General features: G+C 45.9%; 1 protein-coding gene across 1 annotated transcript in view; it reads left to right on the top strand.

Moving 5' to 3' along the window:
* The window catches only part of MERTK (MER proto-oncogene, tyrosine kinase), a 114208-nt gene that overhangs the window by 15493 nt on the left and 81148 nt on the right, over positions 1-17567 (top strand). Inside the window, exon 2 of the mRNA XM_047852747.1 lies at positions 12211-12616. Within this exon, the coding sequence (XP_047708703.1) occupies positions 12211-12616 (406 nt within the window). The remainder of the gene's footprint in view (positions 1-12210; positions 12617-17567) is intronic.

The following is a 17567-nucleotide window of genomic DNA, read 5'->3' as shown; positions in this document are numbered from 1 at the left end:
GAGATGGTGACGTCTCCAAATACAATTGTTGATTTGTTTATTTCTCCTTTCAATTATATCAGTTTTTGCTTCACATATTTTTCAGCTCTTTGGTTAGGTATATATTTATTTAAGACTGCTATGTCTTCTTGGTAGATTGAGTCTTTTATCATTATATAATGTGCCTTTGTGTCTGTGGTAATTTTCTTTGCTTTGAAATCTACTTTATCTGATATCATGTAGCTATCCTGCTTTCTTTTAATTAATGGTTGAATGGTATATCTTCTTATGAGTTCAACTTACCTACGTCACCATATTTGGCATGAATTTCTTATAAACAGCAGATAGCTGGGTAATGTGTTCTAATCTACTGTGTTAATCTTGGTCTTTAAATGTATTTAAATCATTTACATTTAATGTAATTATTGATATATTATGTGTTGAAGTTTTACCAGTTCAAGGGAATTATAGAATCCCTACCTCCTTTTAAATTCTTTTGCTTCCCCATTTAAACCATAATTATCTTGGGGCACCTGGGTGGCTCAGTCGGTTGAGCATCCGACTTCGGCTCAGGTCATGATCTCACAGTTCGTGGGTTCGAGCCCCGCATCGGGCTCTGTGCTGACAGCTCAGAGCCCGGAGCCTGCTTCCGATTTTGTGTCTCCCTCTCTCTCTGCCCCTCCCCCACTCACACTCTGTCTCTCTCTCCTTCAAAAATAAATAAACATTAAAAAAATGTTTTTAAACCATAATTATCTTAAATATCTCTTCTTCATTTGTAGAACTATATCAGATAGTGTTACAATTTTTCTTCAACCATCAAGCATAATTTAGAAAACTCAAGAGGAGGAAGGTCTGTCGCATTGACAAATATTTTTGCTTTGTGTGTTTTTTTCCTCTCTTCTGATGATTCAAGTTTACTTCTTTTATTGTTTTCTTTCTGCTTAGAGAATTTCCTTTAGCTATTTTTTTTTTTTAATTTTTAAAAATGTTTTGTTTATTTTTGAGTGTGAGACTGTGAGCGGGGAGGCGGGGGGAGAGACAGAAAGAGAGGGCAACAGAAGATCTGAAGCAGGCTCTGCACTGACAGCAGCAAGCCCGATGCAGGGCTCCAACTAACAAACAGATCATGACCTGAGCCCATGTCGGACGCTCAACCAAATGAGCCACCCAGGCGTCCCTACTTTAGCTGTTTTTTAAGAGTAGGTCTGCTGTTGACAAATGCTTAGGTTTCCTTCATCTGAGAATACTTTGGTTTCCTTTTCATTTCTGAAGAATTCTGAGTTGACAGTTCTTTTAGCACTTACAACATTATGCCATTTCCTTCTGTCTTCCATGGTTTTTGATGTGAAAACACTGCCATTTGAGTTGTTTTTTTCCTCTATTGGTCAGGCATCATCACCCTCTCTCATTTCTTTCAAAATGTTTTCTTTGTCTTTACTATTCAGAAGTTTTGACTATGATGTATCTTGGTGTGGATATTTTGGGGGAGGGGCTATCTTATGTTCACTCAGATGTTTGACTTTGTAGGTTTATAGTTTGTGTCAGGTTTAGGTAACTTTCAGCATTATTTCTTCGAGTCCTTTTTCATTCTTACTCTCTTCTTTTTCCTCTCCTTCCAGGACTCTGATAATATAAATGTTAGATTTTTAGTAACAGTCCTACAGATTCCAGAATCTCTGTTTGTTTTTTCTCAGTCTCTTTTCTCTCTGTTCTTCACATTGGATAATTTTCTATTGTTCTGTCTTCCAGTTCACCGATTCTTTCCTCTGCCCCTCTCTTCTGCTATTGAGCCCATACACTGAGTTTTTTATTTGGGTTATTGTATTTTTTAGTTGAAAGTTTACATTTTTTAAATATGTATCTTTGATTTCTTTGCTGTGACTTTCTATTTCTTTGCCGAGGCTTTCTATTTTCTCATGTGTTTCATGTTCATACTTGCTCATTGGAGTCTTTTTATTATTCTTTCTTTAAAACCTTTTTCAGAGGTGCCTGGAAGGCTCATTTGCTTGAGTGTCCTACTCCTGATTTCGGCTCAGGTCATGATCTCATGGTCATGGGATAGAGCCCCATGTAGGGCTCTGCTGAACATGGAGTCTGCTTAGTATTTTCCCTCTCCCTCTCTCTCTGCCCCCCCCCCCCCAAAAGTCTTTTTCAGACAATTCTCTGTCACTTTGGTATTAGTATCTCATTGAGTTTGAGATTGAATTTTTTATTGAAACCTAAAAATTTTCAGTATTATATTATGAGACTCTGGCTCTTGTTTTTATCTTTTATTCTTTTGTTATACCTGGTTTCCTCTCAACTGCTCTGGCTGGGAAAGAGGTATGCTGCTTCTTTACTGCCTGGTGAGGGTAGAATTCTGGGTTCTCCATTCAGCCTCCATTGGCATCTGAATGTGAGTAACTGCTGGTCAGAGGTGGGTGGGAGTTCTGGCTGCCCATTAGGTTTCTACTGATACCTTCTGTCTGGGAAGGGATGGAGTGCCTTATTACTTCCCGACTGTTCCCCACCTTACCCCCGCTGACAGTAGGGGGAGGGGAGGGGTGGCCTCGCTGGGCAGCAGTGAAAGCCCTGACTCTCTACGAGGCCTTCTCTGAAACCATCCCAGTGAGGACCGGGAGGCGTGCCTCATTACTGCCAGGTGGGAGTAGAAGTCCAGGCTCCCCACAAGCCAGTGAGGATGAAAGTCCCAGCTTTCTACTTGGCCCTTTCTGATACCACCCAGTGGAATAGTTGTGGCACCGCCTTTCAACCTGATAAGGGTGCAAGTCCTGGCTCCCCATTTGACCTTTGCTGGCATGAGTGGAGATGGGACCATAATTTTTTCTGGGTGGTTTGCCTGGAGGAGAGCAGTTTGTGGTCTGACTGTCTTCTGTCTTGATGGGCTGCCCCTTTCCTGGTCTTTTGACTCTGGAGAACCGGCTTTTGTTTTTAATTTTGTGTTTTTGTTTGTGTGTTTTGTTGGTGGTGGTGGTCTTTGCCTGTGAACATTTCCAACTTGAGACACGTGGAGCCGAAGGAAAACCCAGGGAGATCGTCATCACAGTGTTCTAGCACCCTGAAGTCCTTAGTCAGTCTGCCTTTTCCACTTTTCAGGGTTGTTGGTAGTGGCTTTGTTTGTTTAATGTTTGTTTCCATTGTTTTTATGTGTACTTAGTGGGAAGAGTAAGGAAAAGTATATCTGTTTTTGGACAGAATTCTGTGCCCTCTGTCATTTAGGAAAGAGATTAACAAACTATTCTTGTTAGGTGTTTGCTGTTCTAGAAATAGTCACATTTTATTTATTCTTTTTTTTTAAGTTTATTTACTTATTTTGAGAGAGAGATAGTGCAAGTGGGGGTGGGTGAGGGAGGGCAGAGAGAGGGGGAGGCAGAGAATCCCAAGCAGGCTCCGCACTGTCAGCATGGAGCCCAATGTGGGGCTCAAACTCACGAAACGGTGAGATCATAGCCTGAGCCGAAACCAAGAGTCGGATGCTTAAATGACTGAGCCACCCAGCCGCTCCTAGAAATAGTCACATTTTTAAAGGAAATCATTTTTTCTTTAAAATAATGCCTTTTTATTAATAGGCATTCAGGTATTGGTGGACCGGAGCATAGTGTCAGGAGTGGCATGATGGGGGAATTAAACTTGGAGACTGAGAGTCTCTCCTATATGTTGTGAAAGCCACATCTGGTCCTTGGGGAGAATCAGCCCCAAACCCCCAGGGGGCAACTGCTTCACCACTCTGGCCAGAAAGCGTTCCTTCAGCCTTTCCGTGATACTTGGTGTCCTGCCAAAGGGGGAAGAGAAGGAAAACCCTTAGTTAAGTAAACATATATTCATATTTCACTGCAGGAGGCTGCATGGTCTAAGTCAGCATAACTGGTCCCATATGTTCAGCACTGATGGTCCAGACAAGACTAGTTGCACCTTCAAAACAAGATGGATCAGATGTTTCATGTTATGAAAATCTTAACTGCCATTCATTGCATGTCTGTGCATGTCAGGCATTGCACAGAGCTTTACGTGTAGTGTTCTGCTATTATCTCTGACAGAAGGAGGTGTTATGTGTCTTGCTTTCCAGATGAGGAGACTGACTCTCACATGGACAAGTGACTTGCACAGGTCATTTGGCCTCGGCGCGGGGCTAAATCTTCCTTCTTTGACTCCGGGGTTCTTTTTTTTTTTTGAGAGAGAGAGAGAGAAAGAAAGACAGAACATGGGAGGGGCGGGGTGGGGGGGACAGAGGATCCAAAGCTGACAGCAGAGAGCCCAATTCAGGGCTTGAACCCATGAACCTGAGTGGAAGTCAGACGCTTAACACACTGAGCCACCCGGGGCCCCCCAGGGTAAAGGGTTTACATTTTTCTCTTATTAAGTATTGTTGTTCCTCTTTATCAATTGAGAAACCTTCATGTTTACATAAAGTGACACAAAACTAAGTAGCAAGGTTCTGTTTGTTCTCGGTTTGGCCTCAGCCAGCCATGGGGGTGGGGAAGGAGCCCTTAAACTAGATGATAGGGAAGCTGCCGAGGGACATGATTCAAATAGCAGCCAGAAGGACGGGGGTGAGGCTGGGGCGGTGGGGGTCTAGGTATGGCCCTTTCTCTTAGAGGCGGACACAGGGCGCTGCAGGGGAAGGGACGGGGTGTGGCCTCCAAAAGCCTTTTTGTAAACTGCAAACACACTCCTGAAGGAGGCCTTTCTCCCAACTACAAGGGGGCTGCTTGATAGCAAAGCCCACAGCAGACAGCCAGGCCAGAATGGAGGCCTTAGCTCTCGGGCAACGGGCATCCTCCCCTCTGTCTGTTGCTGCCCCCCTGGGCCACGTAGGTTGCAGGTGAGAAGCAAAGAACCCCCAGGAGTTCAGGAATAAGCCCTCACTCTTGCACCCGCCTCTGGGCCTCCTGATTGTGAGGCTGACCTTCAGAGAGCTTGCTTGATGCCTCTGTCCATTTTGTTGTTTGAGGAAGAGTAGAAAGAGTGGAGTAGTGGGTCCCACCGGCCGGCACTTCAGTCCTGCCCTTATTCCAACGCTCAGGCCAAGGTGCTTCCCTTGTCGCTTTCCAGGCACCCAGGGTTGTAAGGCAGATTGATGGCACCTGACACCCAAGGCAGGGCTGGATAGGCTCGCCCACCCGCACTCTTCCTCCTGCAGGGCTGCTGCCGGCCCAGTCTTCTTCCCGTGGTTTGGAGGGTGTCCAGGGCCTGGGGGCCTGCTCTGCCACCATTCCACCTGCTGCCCCTGGACCTCAGAAATCCTACTTTAGGGCGGCTCAGGCAGTTAGGCATCCGACTCTTGGCTTCAGCTCAGGTCACCATCTCACAGTTTGTGAGTTTGTGCCCCACGTTGGGTTCTGTGCTGACAGTATGGAGCCTGCTTGGGATTCTCTTCTCTGTCTCTGCCCCTCTCCTGCTTGTGCGCTCTCTCTCTCTCTCTCTCTCTCTCTCTCTTGCTCTCTCAAAATAAATAAGTAAACTTAAAAAAAAAAATCCTACTTGGGGCGCCTGGGTGGCTCAGTTGGTTAAGCGTCTGGCTCTTGGTTTCAGCTCGGGGCATGATCTCACGGTTCGTGAGTTCAAGCCCCACATCGGGCTCCGCTCTGACAGCATGGAGCCTGCCTGGGATTCTCTCTCTCTCCCTCTCTCTCTCTGCCCCTCCTCTGCTCTGTCTCTCAAAATAAACAAACTTAAAAAAAATTAAAAGAAAAAAAATCTGACTTCAGGGGTGCCTGGGTGGCTCAGTCGGTTGGGCGTCCGACTTCGGTTCAGGTTGTGATCTCACCGTCCGTAGGTTCAAGCCCCACATCGGGCTCTGTGCTGACAGCTTGGAGCCTGGAGCCTGCTTCAGATTCTGTGTCTCCCTCTCTCTCTGCCCCTCCCCTGCTCAAGCTCTGTCTCTGTCTCTCTCAAAAATAAGTAAACGTTAAAAAAAAACATTAGGGGTGTCTGGGTGGCGCAGTCGGTTAAGCATCCGACTTCAGCCAGGTCACGATCTCGCGGTCCGTGAGTTTGAGCCCCGCGTCGGGCTCTGGGCTGATGATGGCTCAGAGCCTGGAGCCTGTTTCCGATTCTGTGTCTCCCTCTCTCTCTGCCCCTCCCCCGTTCATGCTCTGTCTCTCTCTGTCCCAAAAATAAATAAAAAATGTTGAAAAAAAAATTTTTTTTTAAATAAAAAAAAACATTAAAAAAAATCCTACTTCAGGTGGCCAACAGGCCCAGTTCAGATGCAATGCAATGACAACAGCATCAGCCAAAATCTGTAGAATGTGCTGGCAGACCCTATACATCCGATCATGTCCTACCACTGAGGCACTCTTATCCTTGCAGGGGACCAGAGAGGCTAAAGAGCTTTTCTGAGGTCATGTCTCAGGCACCAAGGCACTTTGCTGGGCACCACTGAACAATACTGACCACCAGCCTGCCTGCCATCATGCACACTCAGCAAGCACTGAGCCATTAGTCATGGATTTAAAGGTGGGATGTGCTAGTTGATCGCACAGAAAGTGGCCTATTTACTAACATCCCCTCAGTGACCAATTCTGAGTCTAACAGACTAAGGTCCCTAAATGGCTGGCTCACTGCGGCTGTGTGTGCTTGGTGGAAGAGGGGCTGTTTCAGAGGCATGCCAGTGTCCCCTCTCAGTCCCAGCCCCAGCCCCAGCAGTGTCCCTGCCTGGACCACGTCTCTTCCCAGCTCACCCTTCAGAACTCGGCCCACATCATCACACCCATTTTTTCCATGAATGTTCACTGCAGAGTAAATCCATGTTTCCTCCAGCTTTCGAGAAAGCTACAGATTTGTTCAGAAAAACAAGGCAAACCTGCGGGAAACAATGGACAGTATATTGAACCAATTTATTTGTGGGATGAATAAGCATTTGCTAATTGTGTCCCATAAGCCTATCCCTGTGCTTGGCACTGGAGGCCGATGACGGAGGCACAATCCCTGTCTGTGCGAAGCTGACGTTGGAATCTGGGCAAGGGCCGAGTAGTGATTGGGAATGGGCAGGGATGCTCCATCATGCAGCTCCCAGGCTGGGGGCTGGGGGGGAGATGGCAGCTTCTGGAACAGTGGGACAGCTGCTGTCCGACCTGGGTGTGATGCCATTTATCCAAGGCTGCTTAGTAGCAGTTACTTATGTAAGGCTTAGCTTCCCACTTGAGGAGCTTATCCAGTCCACAGATGGAAACAACCTTGAAAGAAGGAAGAGAGGGGTGGGGAGGGTGAAGTTTCTTGTGTCTTCCACCCAAATTATAGCCAGAGGCAGCCCACTTTTCCATGTATGCTATGTAGAGAGTACAAAATTCTCATTCAGTCTCTGTGGGCTGTTTTTGGTTTTGTTTTTAATGTTTATTTATTTTTGAGAGACAGAGCATGAGCGGGCGAGGGGCAGAGAGATAGGGAAACACAGAATCTGAAGCAGGCTCCAGATTCTGAGCTGTCAGCACAGAGCCCAACGCAGGGCTCGAACTTGTGAACCGCGAGATCATGTCCTGAGCAGAAGTCAGACGCTCAACCGACTGAGCCACCCAGGCGCCCCCAGTCTCTGTGGGCTTTTAATACATCTCTCACCTTGACTAAACATTGTCTCAAATGTTTATCCATCTAACAGCAAGGCCACCACGCTCCCTTTTGCCATCGTAAAGATGAGTTAATGGGAGCATGTTAGTGAGAACTAAAAGGTTTGCTGTATAAGCAGGCCTTGTTGGTCTGATCTCCTCCTCCTGCCATAACTCTCCCAAAATAATCGTAAAGCGTTCCACTTCTGGAGACACCTGGGTGGCTCAGTCCATTCAGCGTCCAACTCTTGATTTTGGTTCAGGTCATGATCTCACAATTAGTGAGATTGAGCCCAGCGTCTAAATAAATAAATTAATTTTAAAAAATCATTAATTTTTTTTTTTTAAGTCATGGAAAAAATATATAATTTCTGATCGGTCATTGCCCTGACCCCTGGGTCCAAAACCTTGGATTGGTTTTTATTTTGCCCTTTTCCACATTATCCGAAATCGCTCAGGGCTCCCTGTATGCACTGCAGAGCTCTAAAACAGCATTTACACAGACTGCTCGATGAACGGCACTCCCTCCAGCCCCCAGCAAAGTTGTGCAGCGGAAGCCTCACCAGCACCATCATCCACGAGGAGTTGGGCAGCTCCCTGTATCAACCCTTGTAAATCGGCCCCTCTCAAGTATTGGGCTGTGTGCGGCAGGTGTTTACTGATTCAGAGTAACCTGGGAAAATAATAAAAAAGAGTAATAGCTAACAGTTACTGGAGAGCTGACGATGAGCCAGACATAGTGATACCTCCTTTGTTGCTGACAGCAATACCCTGTGGGGCACCATGGTTACCATCCCCCTTCTCCGTGTGAGACAACTGAACCGGAAGCAGCCTCCCGGCCTGCCAACAACAACCAGTATAATGACCACTCCTGAGAACTCTCCTGTGTTCTGAGGTTATATCCTTCCTAAATACTTGGTGTTAGACCGACCTTTCTGTTGTGGGATGATGGCCATAGTGGGAACACTGTTGGGGTCAACCTTTCTTCTCTCTCCAGCATCCTTCCTGCTCCCAGCCACTCTGGTAGTTAGGTCTGTGCCATCTTCCTGGCGGGTTCCCTTCTTCCTGGCCTCCTCCTTCCTGCTCCTCGGGCTCCCACTCAGCCAGATGTCAGTGCCGGAGTCGGGTACGGCTCTGATCTCCCTCCCCTGCTCAGAAACTTTCCAGGAATCACTGCTGCCTCAGCAAGGATCCAGGAGTCTCCACGGTCAGCTCTATCCACCTGCTCTGGCTCTTTGATGTTAGCACAGGAGCACCACCCTGCAGCTGCAGTCATGTTCCCAAACTATTAGGGCCACTTCTTTCTCTGCAATTTCCCACCGCCCCAGCCCCTAGAAACCCTGTCCCCCCTCCCACATCCCTTCTCTAATTCATGCCTTTACTTTTATTCATTCAACACGCCTATTTTGAGCGTCTTCTATGACCTGGCTAGAGTGTGGGTGCTAGCCCTCTTGGGGCTCCCAGTCCAGCAGGAGAGAAAGAACCGAATGAGGAATCCCAGGAGACGTTATGAGGGGGAGAGCCCCAGCACCCCAAGTAGGAGGGCTAAGTAGTCGGGGGTGGGGAGGGACCAGGGAAAGCCCCCCTGACGTTTGTCAGGACAGCCCTGTTGCCCCACTTCCCCATATCCCTTCTTCCTTTTAACTCCTGAGACCCTCTGCTGCTCCCCGTCTGGGGCGAGTGCCTCTCTGTATCCCATTACACTATCACAACAAATCTTAGACCCGGTAGGTGCGAGGTAAATGCTTCCTGGCAGTTGAATCATTCTGCCAACTCCTGGCAGTTCAGCTCGTGGAGCTTAGCTATCTTTTAAACCAGCCATAGTGATTATAGGGTGGGTTTGCCCCTCCGACCTCTGAGTGGGTGGCCCTGTCTCTAGTTTGCTCACTTAGCAGCTTGGCTCCGAGAAAACTGAAGGCTAGACCCCAGCTGTAACCAGAGGTTATCTTGCAGGCTTAGCATTAAAAACAGGTTCCCATTTTATGTTCTCTGGGCTTCTGTAAACATGTGAATTTTCCACTACCAACTTGGGTTACCCTTATAATTTGACATTTTAAGTGTCTTTAAGTAAATTAAACAAACCAAGGAATTATTTGCTTCTCCCACTCCACTTTTTTTTTTTTTTTTGCCTTTAAAGAAAAACACGGTTATTTGGACAAACCCCCCGCCTTCCCAGTCTCATGGATGTCCATGAATAAGGACTCTCGATAAATTTGCTGATCTGAGAAGCAAAGGTGAATTATAAGTGCTTCAACGCCTCAAGAAAAAGAGTTCTTGCACAGGATCTGCAGGCATAAGATAAATAGCCAGAGCATTCATAACTGCAGAAAGTATCCCGAAATTCAGAGGAAGATGATGGAGCTGGATGGCGCCCAGGCAGAGTTTTGCCATTTCCCGCTAAGAGCACAGGCCCACACTTGTGCCTAAGATTTGCCTGGCGTGGCGGCGACAGGAAAGGCAGGGGCCTCTCTCTGCAGAGTCACCCTGACCTCCACTCCCTGGAATAAATGAATGCTTCTATCACAGCATACTCATCTGTCTGGATGGCCAGGCTCAAGGCCAGCCTGCGGCTGACCCACATAGCCTCCCCCAAAGCATGTGGAGGGCCCCTGCTCTCCCACAGCCACTGAGACCTCAGGCTGAGGACAAGCAGTGAGCTTTCCCTGACTTCTCTCTCTCTCTCTCTCTTTAAGTTTTTTTTCTTTATTTTGAGAGAGAGAGAGAGAGTGCATGCACGAGTGGGGAGGCGCAGAGTGAGAGGGAGAGAGAACATCCCAAGCAGGCTCTGTGCTGTCACCGCAAAGCCTGACTTCGGGCTAGATCACAAACCTTGAGATCATGACCTGATCCGAAATCAACAGTTGGACGTTTGACCAACTGAGCCACCCAGGCACCCCTTCCCTGGTTTCTGATAGTGAAATCTCTTTTTCTCCAACCTGGCATTCACCCTGGAGGCAGTTCCCAAATGCAGCAACCACGAGAGCCGACCTGGCATGAAAGAATCACATAGAGAAGACTCCCTAACAGAAGCCGTGACCTTCAGTTGAGGGAGATGTGCAGTCCAGAACGACTTGGCAGGCAGGAAGCCAGAGGAACAAATTCTCAGATCCTTCCTTCTGCTCCCAGATTTCCTGATTGTATCTCCATTGGCCAAATAAGCTTAGTTGACTATTTATGCTAAAAATTGTTTGTTGTTTTTCTGAAATTCAATTTCAACTGGGTTTCCTACATTCTTACTTGCTAAGTCTGTCACAACCGTAAGCAGAAACCACCCTACTCTCCCTGCACATACACACCCAGGAGCCCAGGAGGGTGCAACATCCTGAGTGTGGCAGAGGCACAGCTCTGGAATGGGGATGGGCACCTCTGTGTACCCCCAGTCACTTTCCCACACAATGTCTCTCCCATTCTCTGCCTATCTCAACTGTGGCCAACGTGTTTGAATACGTAACAACCAGCATAGGATGTATGCTCCGAAAGTGCTATTAAAAAAGCCAGAAGTACAACTATTGTGGGCCAATATTTTTAGAAATACTTGTGGGCCAGATGAAATCAACATTGCCAGGTTCATTCCAGCAGGCAAGCATTTTAATGGAAGCTCCAAGTCATTCTGTTGTTGATGACATAAGTGACATTGATTTTTTTATCCCCCCCATACCTAGAGATGGGTCATGTTGAGGCACCAGAATTGTAAACTCATATCTTTGTGACCGGTAGCAGCCTTTACAAGACCATTGGTCAAATTTGTGGCATAGTCTGTGATTGAGAACACAGTGAGAAAAGTGATCTCAGTTGCCATCACCTTCCTGCCATGCTGTTGAGTTGGATATGAAGGACTTTGAATGAGTCACAATTTTCACAAATCGAGGAAGGTGGTCAAAGGATACGAATTTCCAGTTATAAAATGAATAAGTCCTCGCAATGTCATGTACGGTACGGTGACTACAGTTAATAATACTGTGTTGTACATTTAAAAGCTGCTAAGAGAGTAGATCTTTAAAGTTCTCAATACAAGAGGGGCACCTGGGTGGCTCAGTTGGTTAAGCATCTGACTCTTGATTTCAGCTCAGGTCATGATCTCACGGTCATGAGATCAAGCCCCACATTGGGCTCCGTGCTGGGCATGGAGCCTGCTTGGGATTCTTTCTGTCTCTCTCTCTCTCTCTCTCTCTCTCTCTCTCTCTCTCTTTCTCTCTCTCTCTTTGCCATTGCCCCACTCACTTGCAGGTGCACGCTCTCTCCCTCTCAAGAAAACAAATAAAAATAAAAAAATAATAATAAAAAGTAAAGTTCTCATCACAAGAAATAAATTTTGTAACGGGTAGTCAACTAAGTTAATTAGATTGTAGTGGTGATCATTTTGCCACATATACAAATATCAAATCATGTTGTACACCTGAAACTTAATATAAGTCAATTGCATCTCAATAAAAAAGAAAAGAAAAGAAAAAAAAGGGGGGGGAGGAGTTCTATTTCTTAAACATTCTTTAGGAGGTATGTGAACAAATGAATGAATTTGTGAATGAGAATATATGTCCAGACGTGTGTGTTAAATACATTTTGCTCATGTTTTCTGAGGACCCTGAGGATACCCCCTGTCTGTCATCAGAGGCTTAGAGATTGGGAACCTACTTGGAAAATTCCTTTATTTAAAAGGCTAAAAATCAGGTGTTCTGTTTTGCAGCTTTTGCAGAGGTGAAGGAAGAAACCAAGCCTGACCTGCCATACCCAGGAAGCCTGCAAACTGACCACATGCCATCTTCCCTTCCTCACACCCGTGGGTACCAGCCTGCCTTGATGTTTTCACCAACCCAGCCCGGACGACGGCATACGGGCAATGCAGTCCATCCTGGAGTGACCTCTGCTGGGTCAAAGCTCCCGCCTCTTGCATTTAATCATACGATTGGCCACATAATACTTTCTGAACATAAAGATGTCAAATTTAATTGCTCGATCAATATACCTAACATGTACCAGGACATCGCAGTTATTTCTTGGTGGAAAGATGGGAAGGAGTTGCTGGGGGCACATCATGCAATTACTCAATTTTATCCAGATGACGAAGTTACAGCAATAATCGCTTCCTTCAGGTACGTATTCTTTCTTCCTTTCTTTCGTTAAATGTTGTTATCAAAAGCAAAAACCTCATAAGTTAAAAAACTTTTTTTTAGTTTCTGTGTTAGCAACTCACCGATCCACTTACAGTGTAGATTAATAGCTGACGGTCTGTATTGTTGATTTCTTTTACATTGATCTTGGCCTCACTGGAACTGCTGGTTATCAGAGGCTCTGGGTTCTGGGGAACCACTTCCCACCTGACCTGCAAGTCACGTCATGCTCTGCTTGACTCAAGAGCTCTCCCAGTGAGTGGGAACGAACGACGTTTCTTACCCAGTATGTGGAGGCGTCTAAATCGCACCGTGGGGGTGGAGGTTTTAAAACAAACAGGCTTCCCACCCCTTTCCTTTGCCTTATCCTCCCTTTCCCCCCTCCCCTACACCCCCTGCTCCTGCAGATCATGGTACTGTGGTAGTCCTCGTGTCGTCACCGTGTCACCGTCTCATTGTTCCACTTTGTTTTGACAGGGGCCAGCCGAATGCATTGGGGGTGGGCGTGGGGCGGTGTCAGAGCCAAGTCAGCAGGTATCTGGAATAACCCATTGTCCCTAGGACTGAGTCATCGTATTTCAGAGTACCGCTGACAGTGAGACAGCTGCTTCTCTTCTCCCCATCCCTTTTTTATTCTCTACTCGCTCCTCGTCAGCCAGGAGGGGTTTGAGTGTTTTGTTTTGTTTGGTCTTGTTGATTTGTCCTTGCATGTGCAGTTCTAGAATTCGGTGGACCTGTGGTCATTAAAAGCTCAAAATGAGGTCAGGGCCGAGCAGAGTTGGCGCCAGTGCCTTTTCCCTAGGATTCCTGTGCTCCGAGCGAGGGGAGCCCTCTTTGATCTGGTGTGTTTTCACTTTCCCTGGCCTGATGCTTGGGGCAGTCCCAGACGGTGTCCCGTCTTTTGGTGAATCATTTGATGTTTCCTTTTCAGAAAACTGCTTCAGAGATACCACAGTACTGACAGCTCCCGTTAGAATTTAGTGTGTCAACATTTCCAGAAGATGCACCTTGGGGGTTTGTTTTTTTTGTTTCTAGGTTTTTTGTGCATAGTTTTTCCAAGTTATAGGCTTGGTTAGCATCAAAGCAAAGAACACAACTGTCACGTTTTCCGTTGGTTGATTTAAATTTTGGCTGGGACTGTCAGGCTGCCACCCTCAGCCGGTGGCTGAGACCACTCAGGAGATTTGACTGCATTTTTTTTTCTGCATCAACTACAAGACACAGATGTTTTATCATGATAGAGACACAGCTTCTAATGATCCATTTAATAATGAATAAGGAGCAGTTTAATGGCTTAAAGGAACGAAGAGCCGGGACATTGGTCCCATCAGGTATCATTAGGAGGAAAACACTGCCCTGCTCTCTCTGGGCTGGGAGTCCTGAATGGGGGTCCTGCCACTGGACAGCTGTGAGACCGTGGGTGAGTTGCCTTCTTGCCAAAGAGATAGGTTTGCGTCACGTGACCAGCAGCTTCAAGTGTGTTCTAAGGGGCCATGGGATGTTTAAAGGACTTAAATTGGAGAGTTTTAATTAAAAAAATATTTTTAATGTGACACTCAGAATTTTTTTTTTATTTGAAAGAAAGAGACAGTGAACAGGGGACAGGGGCAGAGGGAGAGAGAGAGAATTTTAAGCAAAATGCTCAGTGTGGAGCCCGACTCAGGGCTTAATCCCGTGGCCCTGCGATTATGATCTGAGCTGAAATTAAGAGTTGGATGCTCAATTGACTGAGCCACCCAGCTGCCCCAAATTGGAGAGCTTTTAAACTTAGAACAGACAGTGTCTTATCTTGGACTTGTGTCTTTAGAATTCAGAAGGTGACCAGGGTCATATTTTCAGAACTTTAGAACAAAATTTTATACTTTTGCATGTACTCAGTTCCAGTCTCATAAACTCATTCTGAAGGGGGAAAAAAAATCTTATTTGACCTCCAAACTAAGCCATACAGCAAATTTAGTGATCAGAATTCTCATAAACCGTGGACACTCAGCTGAATTGAGTAGCTTTGGGGACAGTACTGAGTCCACCATTACAATATTCTTCAAGTATATTAATGTTCAGGTGACACAGGAGCCGTATGAAGGAAATTGTAGTGACTGAATCAAGACTATAAATATCCGTGTAATTTCTTGGCAAGAAAGAAGGATGTTGGAGACCCTAAATATGGTATCTTCTAGATGATGACTTTGAGGTCCCTCTGAGTAGGGTGACTTGCCCGGGGTCACTGGAGAGTAAGCTGTCACCCTTAAACGGGGGGCCTGGTTTGCACACTTGCAATATCGTCTCTTCTCCCATCTCATGGGCCCTGAAAGAAATCCACTCTGGTTGCCAGGAACAGTGAAGAGTTAAAAACAAGTTCTAGGCCTTCAACACATGGAATTCATTAGCTTGTAATTTTCTTGGAGTTGCCCTTAAGAATACCTGTATGGGCCACGTGTATTTAAGGGAATGTACAAAATACATATGTGTATATTGGCAGGGGTCAGAGGAGTATGGGGAGAAACACGAGGTGTTTGGAGTTAGGACATAAGCCAGTTTTGTATAAGGTGTTATTGTAAGAAAGGGTAATGAATTTCGAAAATGGATGGGGTCTCCAGAGAGAGGCCCCCACAATTCGTACCAGCATGCATCCTTTAAATATGAAGCAGTTGTGAGTTGCTAGAGACTGACCAGGATTGTGGATGTGATTTAACTTTCTGAGTTTTTGTTGGTTCCACATTTCCTCTTTCATATCGGGCAGACCCCACACTTGAACCCCCAAATGCCCCATTCTAAAACTAAGGGTCAGTCAGCTATCTGGTCTTTGGCCCTAAAAGTAGGTTAGGAGATGTGCATACTTGTAGATTTGGCCTTGAAGTATCGATTTAGGGGAGAGGACCTGGCATCAGGACTGAGGGGGCACTTCTGCCACTCAGGACCCAACCCATCTTTCGGTCAAACCTCAGTTTGTTGAAACCGGGGATGGGGGTGGATGTGGAAATGATAAAAGAAGAAGTTCATGTGCATTTAAGTACAAGCCCCACCCTACTTGGGAAAGGTTAAAGGAGATTTAACATCATGAGTAAGAGTGTTCCTAAAAGGTTTTAGAAACTGCTTGGTCTTAGTTCCTCTATGCGTATATTTTAAATTTATATTAAGGGCACCTGGGTGGCTCAGTTAAGCGTCCAACTCTTGATTTCGGCTCAGGTCGTGATCTCACGGTTCATGAGTTCAAGCCCCACATCGGGCTCTGAGCTGAACATGGAGCCTACTTGGGATTCTCTGTCTCCCTCTCTCTGTGCCCCTCCCCTGAGCCCTCTCTCTCTCTCTCTGTCTCAAAATAGATAAATTAACTTAAAAATAGTTATTTTAATAGTAATATATGTATTTTGTTAAATACATAGAAACTACCAAACATGTACAGAGAAAGAAACCATGGCCCACAACCCTGAGAAAACTTTTCCAAGCACATATGAAATTAATATTCCTGAAATGAAATTAGCATTTTATGACACAGATGATTATATATCTCGTTCCCCCCACGTAACGTCCTATTATGAATGTTCTCCTGTCTTATTAAACGCCTTCAAAATACTGACTGCTCTATGCCACTGTAACCTACTGTTGTAAAGCAGAAGCAAATACAGAAGGATGTATGTGAAATTGTACAGGGAAAACCTTAAAAATTGTTTTTGTGTAATAATGAATAATGGGGCAGATACAAGGGAAAAAGTAACTGATGTGGTGCTTCAAGCCCAGGTGCCCTCTTGAGCTGAGTCCATTCTTTGCTAATAATTTGCATGTTTTCTTCTTTCACTTGGATGTCTATTGTAGGTGTAGGGAACACTCTGTGTCCGCCAGCAGGTTGGGGTATTCCTAATTGATGGCTTGGTGATTAACACTGAAAATTGCACCCCCGCTCTCCCCGGGCCCCCGGACTGGATGGTGCACACCTCAGGCTCTGTCTCTCCAGAGCTTGTAGCAATTCTCCTTTGTAGGGCTTAAGCCACCAGGCTTAAGCCAAGCCACCTCGGCTCTCCGACTGGTATCTTGCCTCATTTGCACTTGATATCAGCTTGAAACTGTAGCTCATCCATTTGTGCAGATCCCGGGATGCGGTGTAGCCGGGACCTTTCCCTGGAGTCTCTAAAGGAGGGGGTACTTTTTGGGATACAGTTAGCTCTAAAGTCGGGCATAAGGTATAAGGGGGTAATTTGTGGCAAAGGAAAAGTATTTTGACATGTTTTTTGTGTAGTCTAGGGATTCCCCACTGGGAATTCAATTCCAGCTTAGTTCTCTGTAGCTAGAGCTGGAAGGATTTTATAGTTTTCTAGAACGTGTATTTCTCTACAACTGTTTTTTCATTTTTAATATTTTTATCATGGTGAAATATACATAGGATAAAATGTACCATTTTAACCCTTTCCGAGTGTACAATTCAGTGGCATTTAAGTACATTCACTTTGGTGTGGCACCCATCACCACCATCCATCTTCAGAACTTTCTCAGCCCCCCAAAGGGAAGCTCCATGCCCATTAAACACTAACCCCTCATTCCCTTTTCCCCCAGTCCTTGGTGACCTCTATTCTTTTTTCTTTTCAATATATGAAATTTATTGTCAAATTGGTTTCCATACAACACCCAGTGCTCATCCCAACAGGTGCCCTCCTCAATACCCATCACCCACCCTCCCCTCCCTCCCACCCCCCATCAACCCTCAGTTTGTTCTCAGTTTTTAAGAGTCTCTTATGCTTTGGCTCTCTCCCACTCTAACCTCTTTTTTTTTTCCCCCCTTCCCCTCCCCCATGGGTTTCTGTTAAGTTTCTCAGGATCCACATAAGAGTGAACACATATGGTATCTGTCTTTCTCTGTATGGCTTATTTCACTTAGCATCACACTCTCCAGTTCCATCCATGTTGCTACAAAGAGCCATATTTCGTTCTTTCTCATTGC

The sequence above is a fragment of the Prionailurus viverrinus genome, chromosome A3 (assembly GCF_022837055.1).
Source record: "Prionailurus viverrinus isolate Anna chromosome A3, UM_Priviv_1.0, whole genome shotgun sequence".
NCBI classification, from domain to species: Eukaryota; Metazoa; Chordata; class Mammalia; order Carnivora; family Felidae; genus Prionailurus; species Prionailurus viverrinus.
Note: the sequence above shows the minus strand (reverse complement) of the source record. Positions and strands in the feature narration are given on the sequence as shown.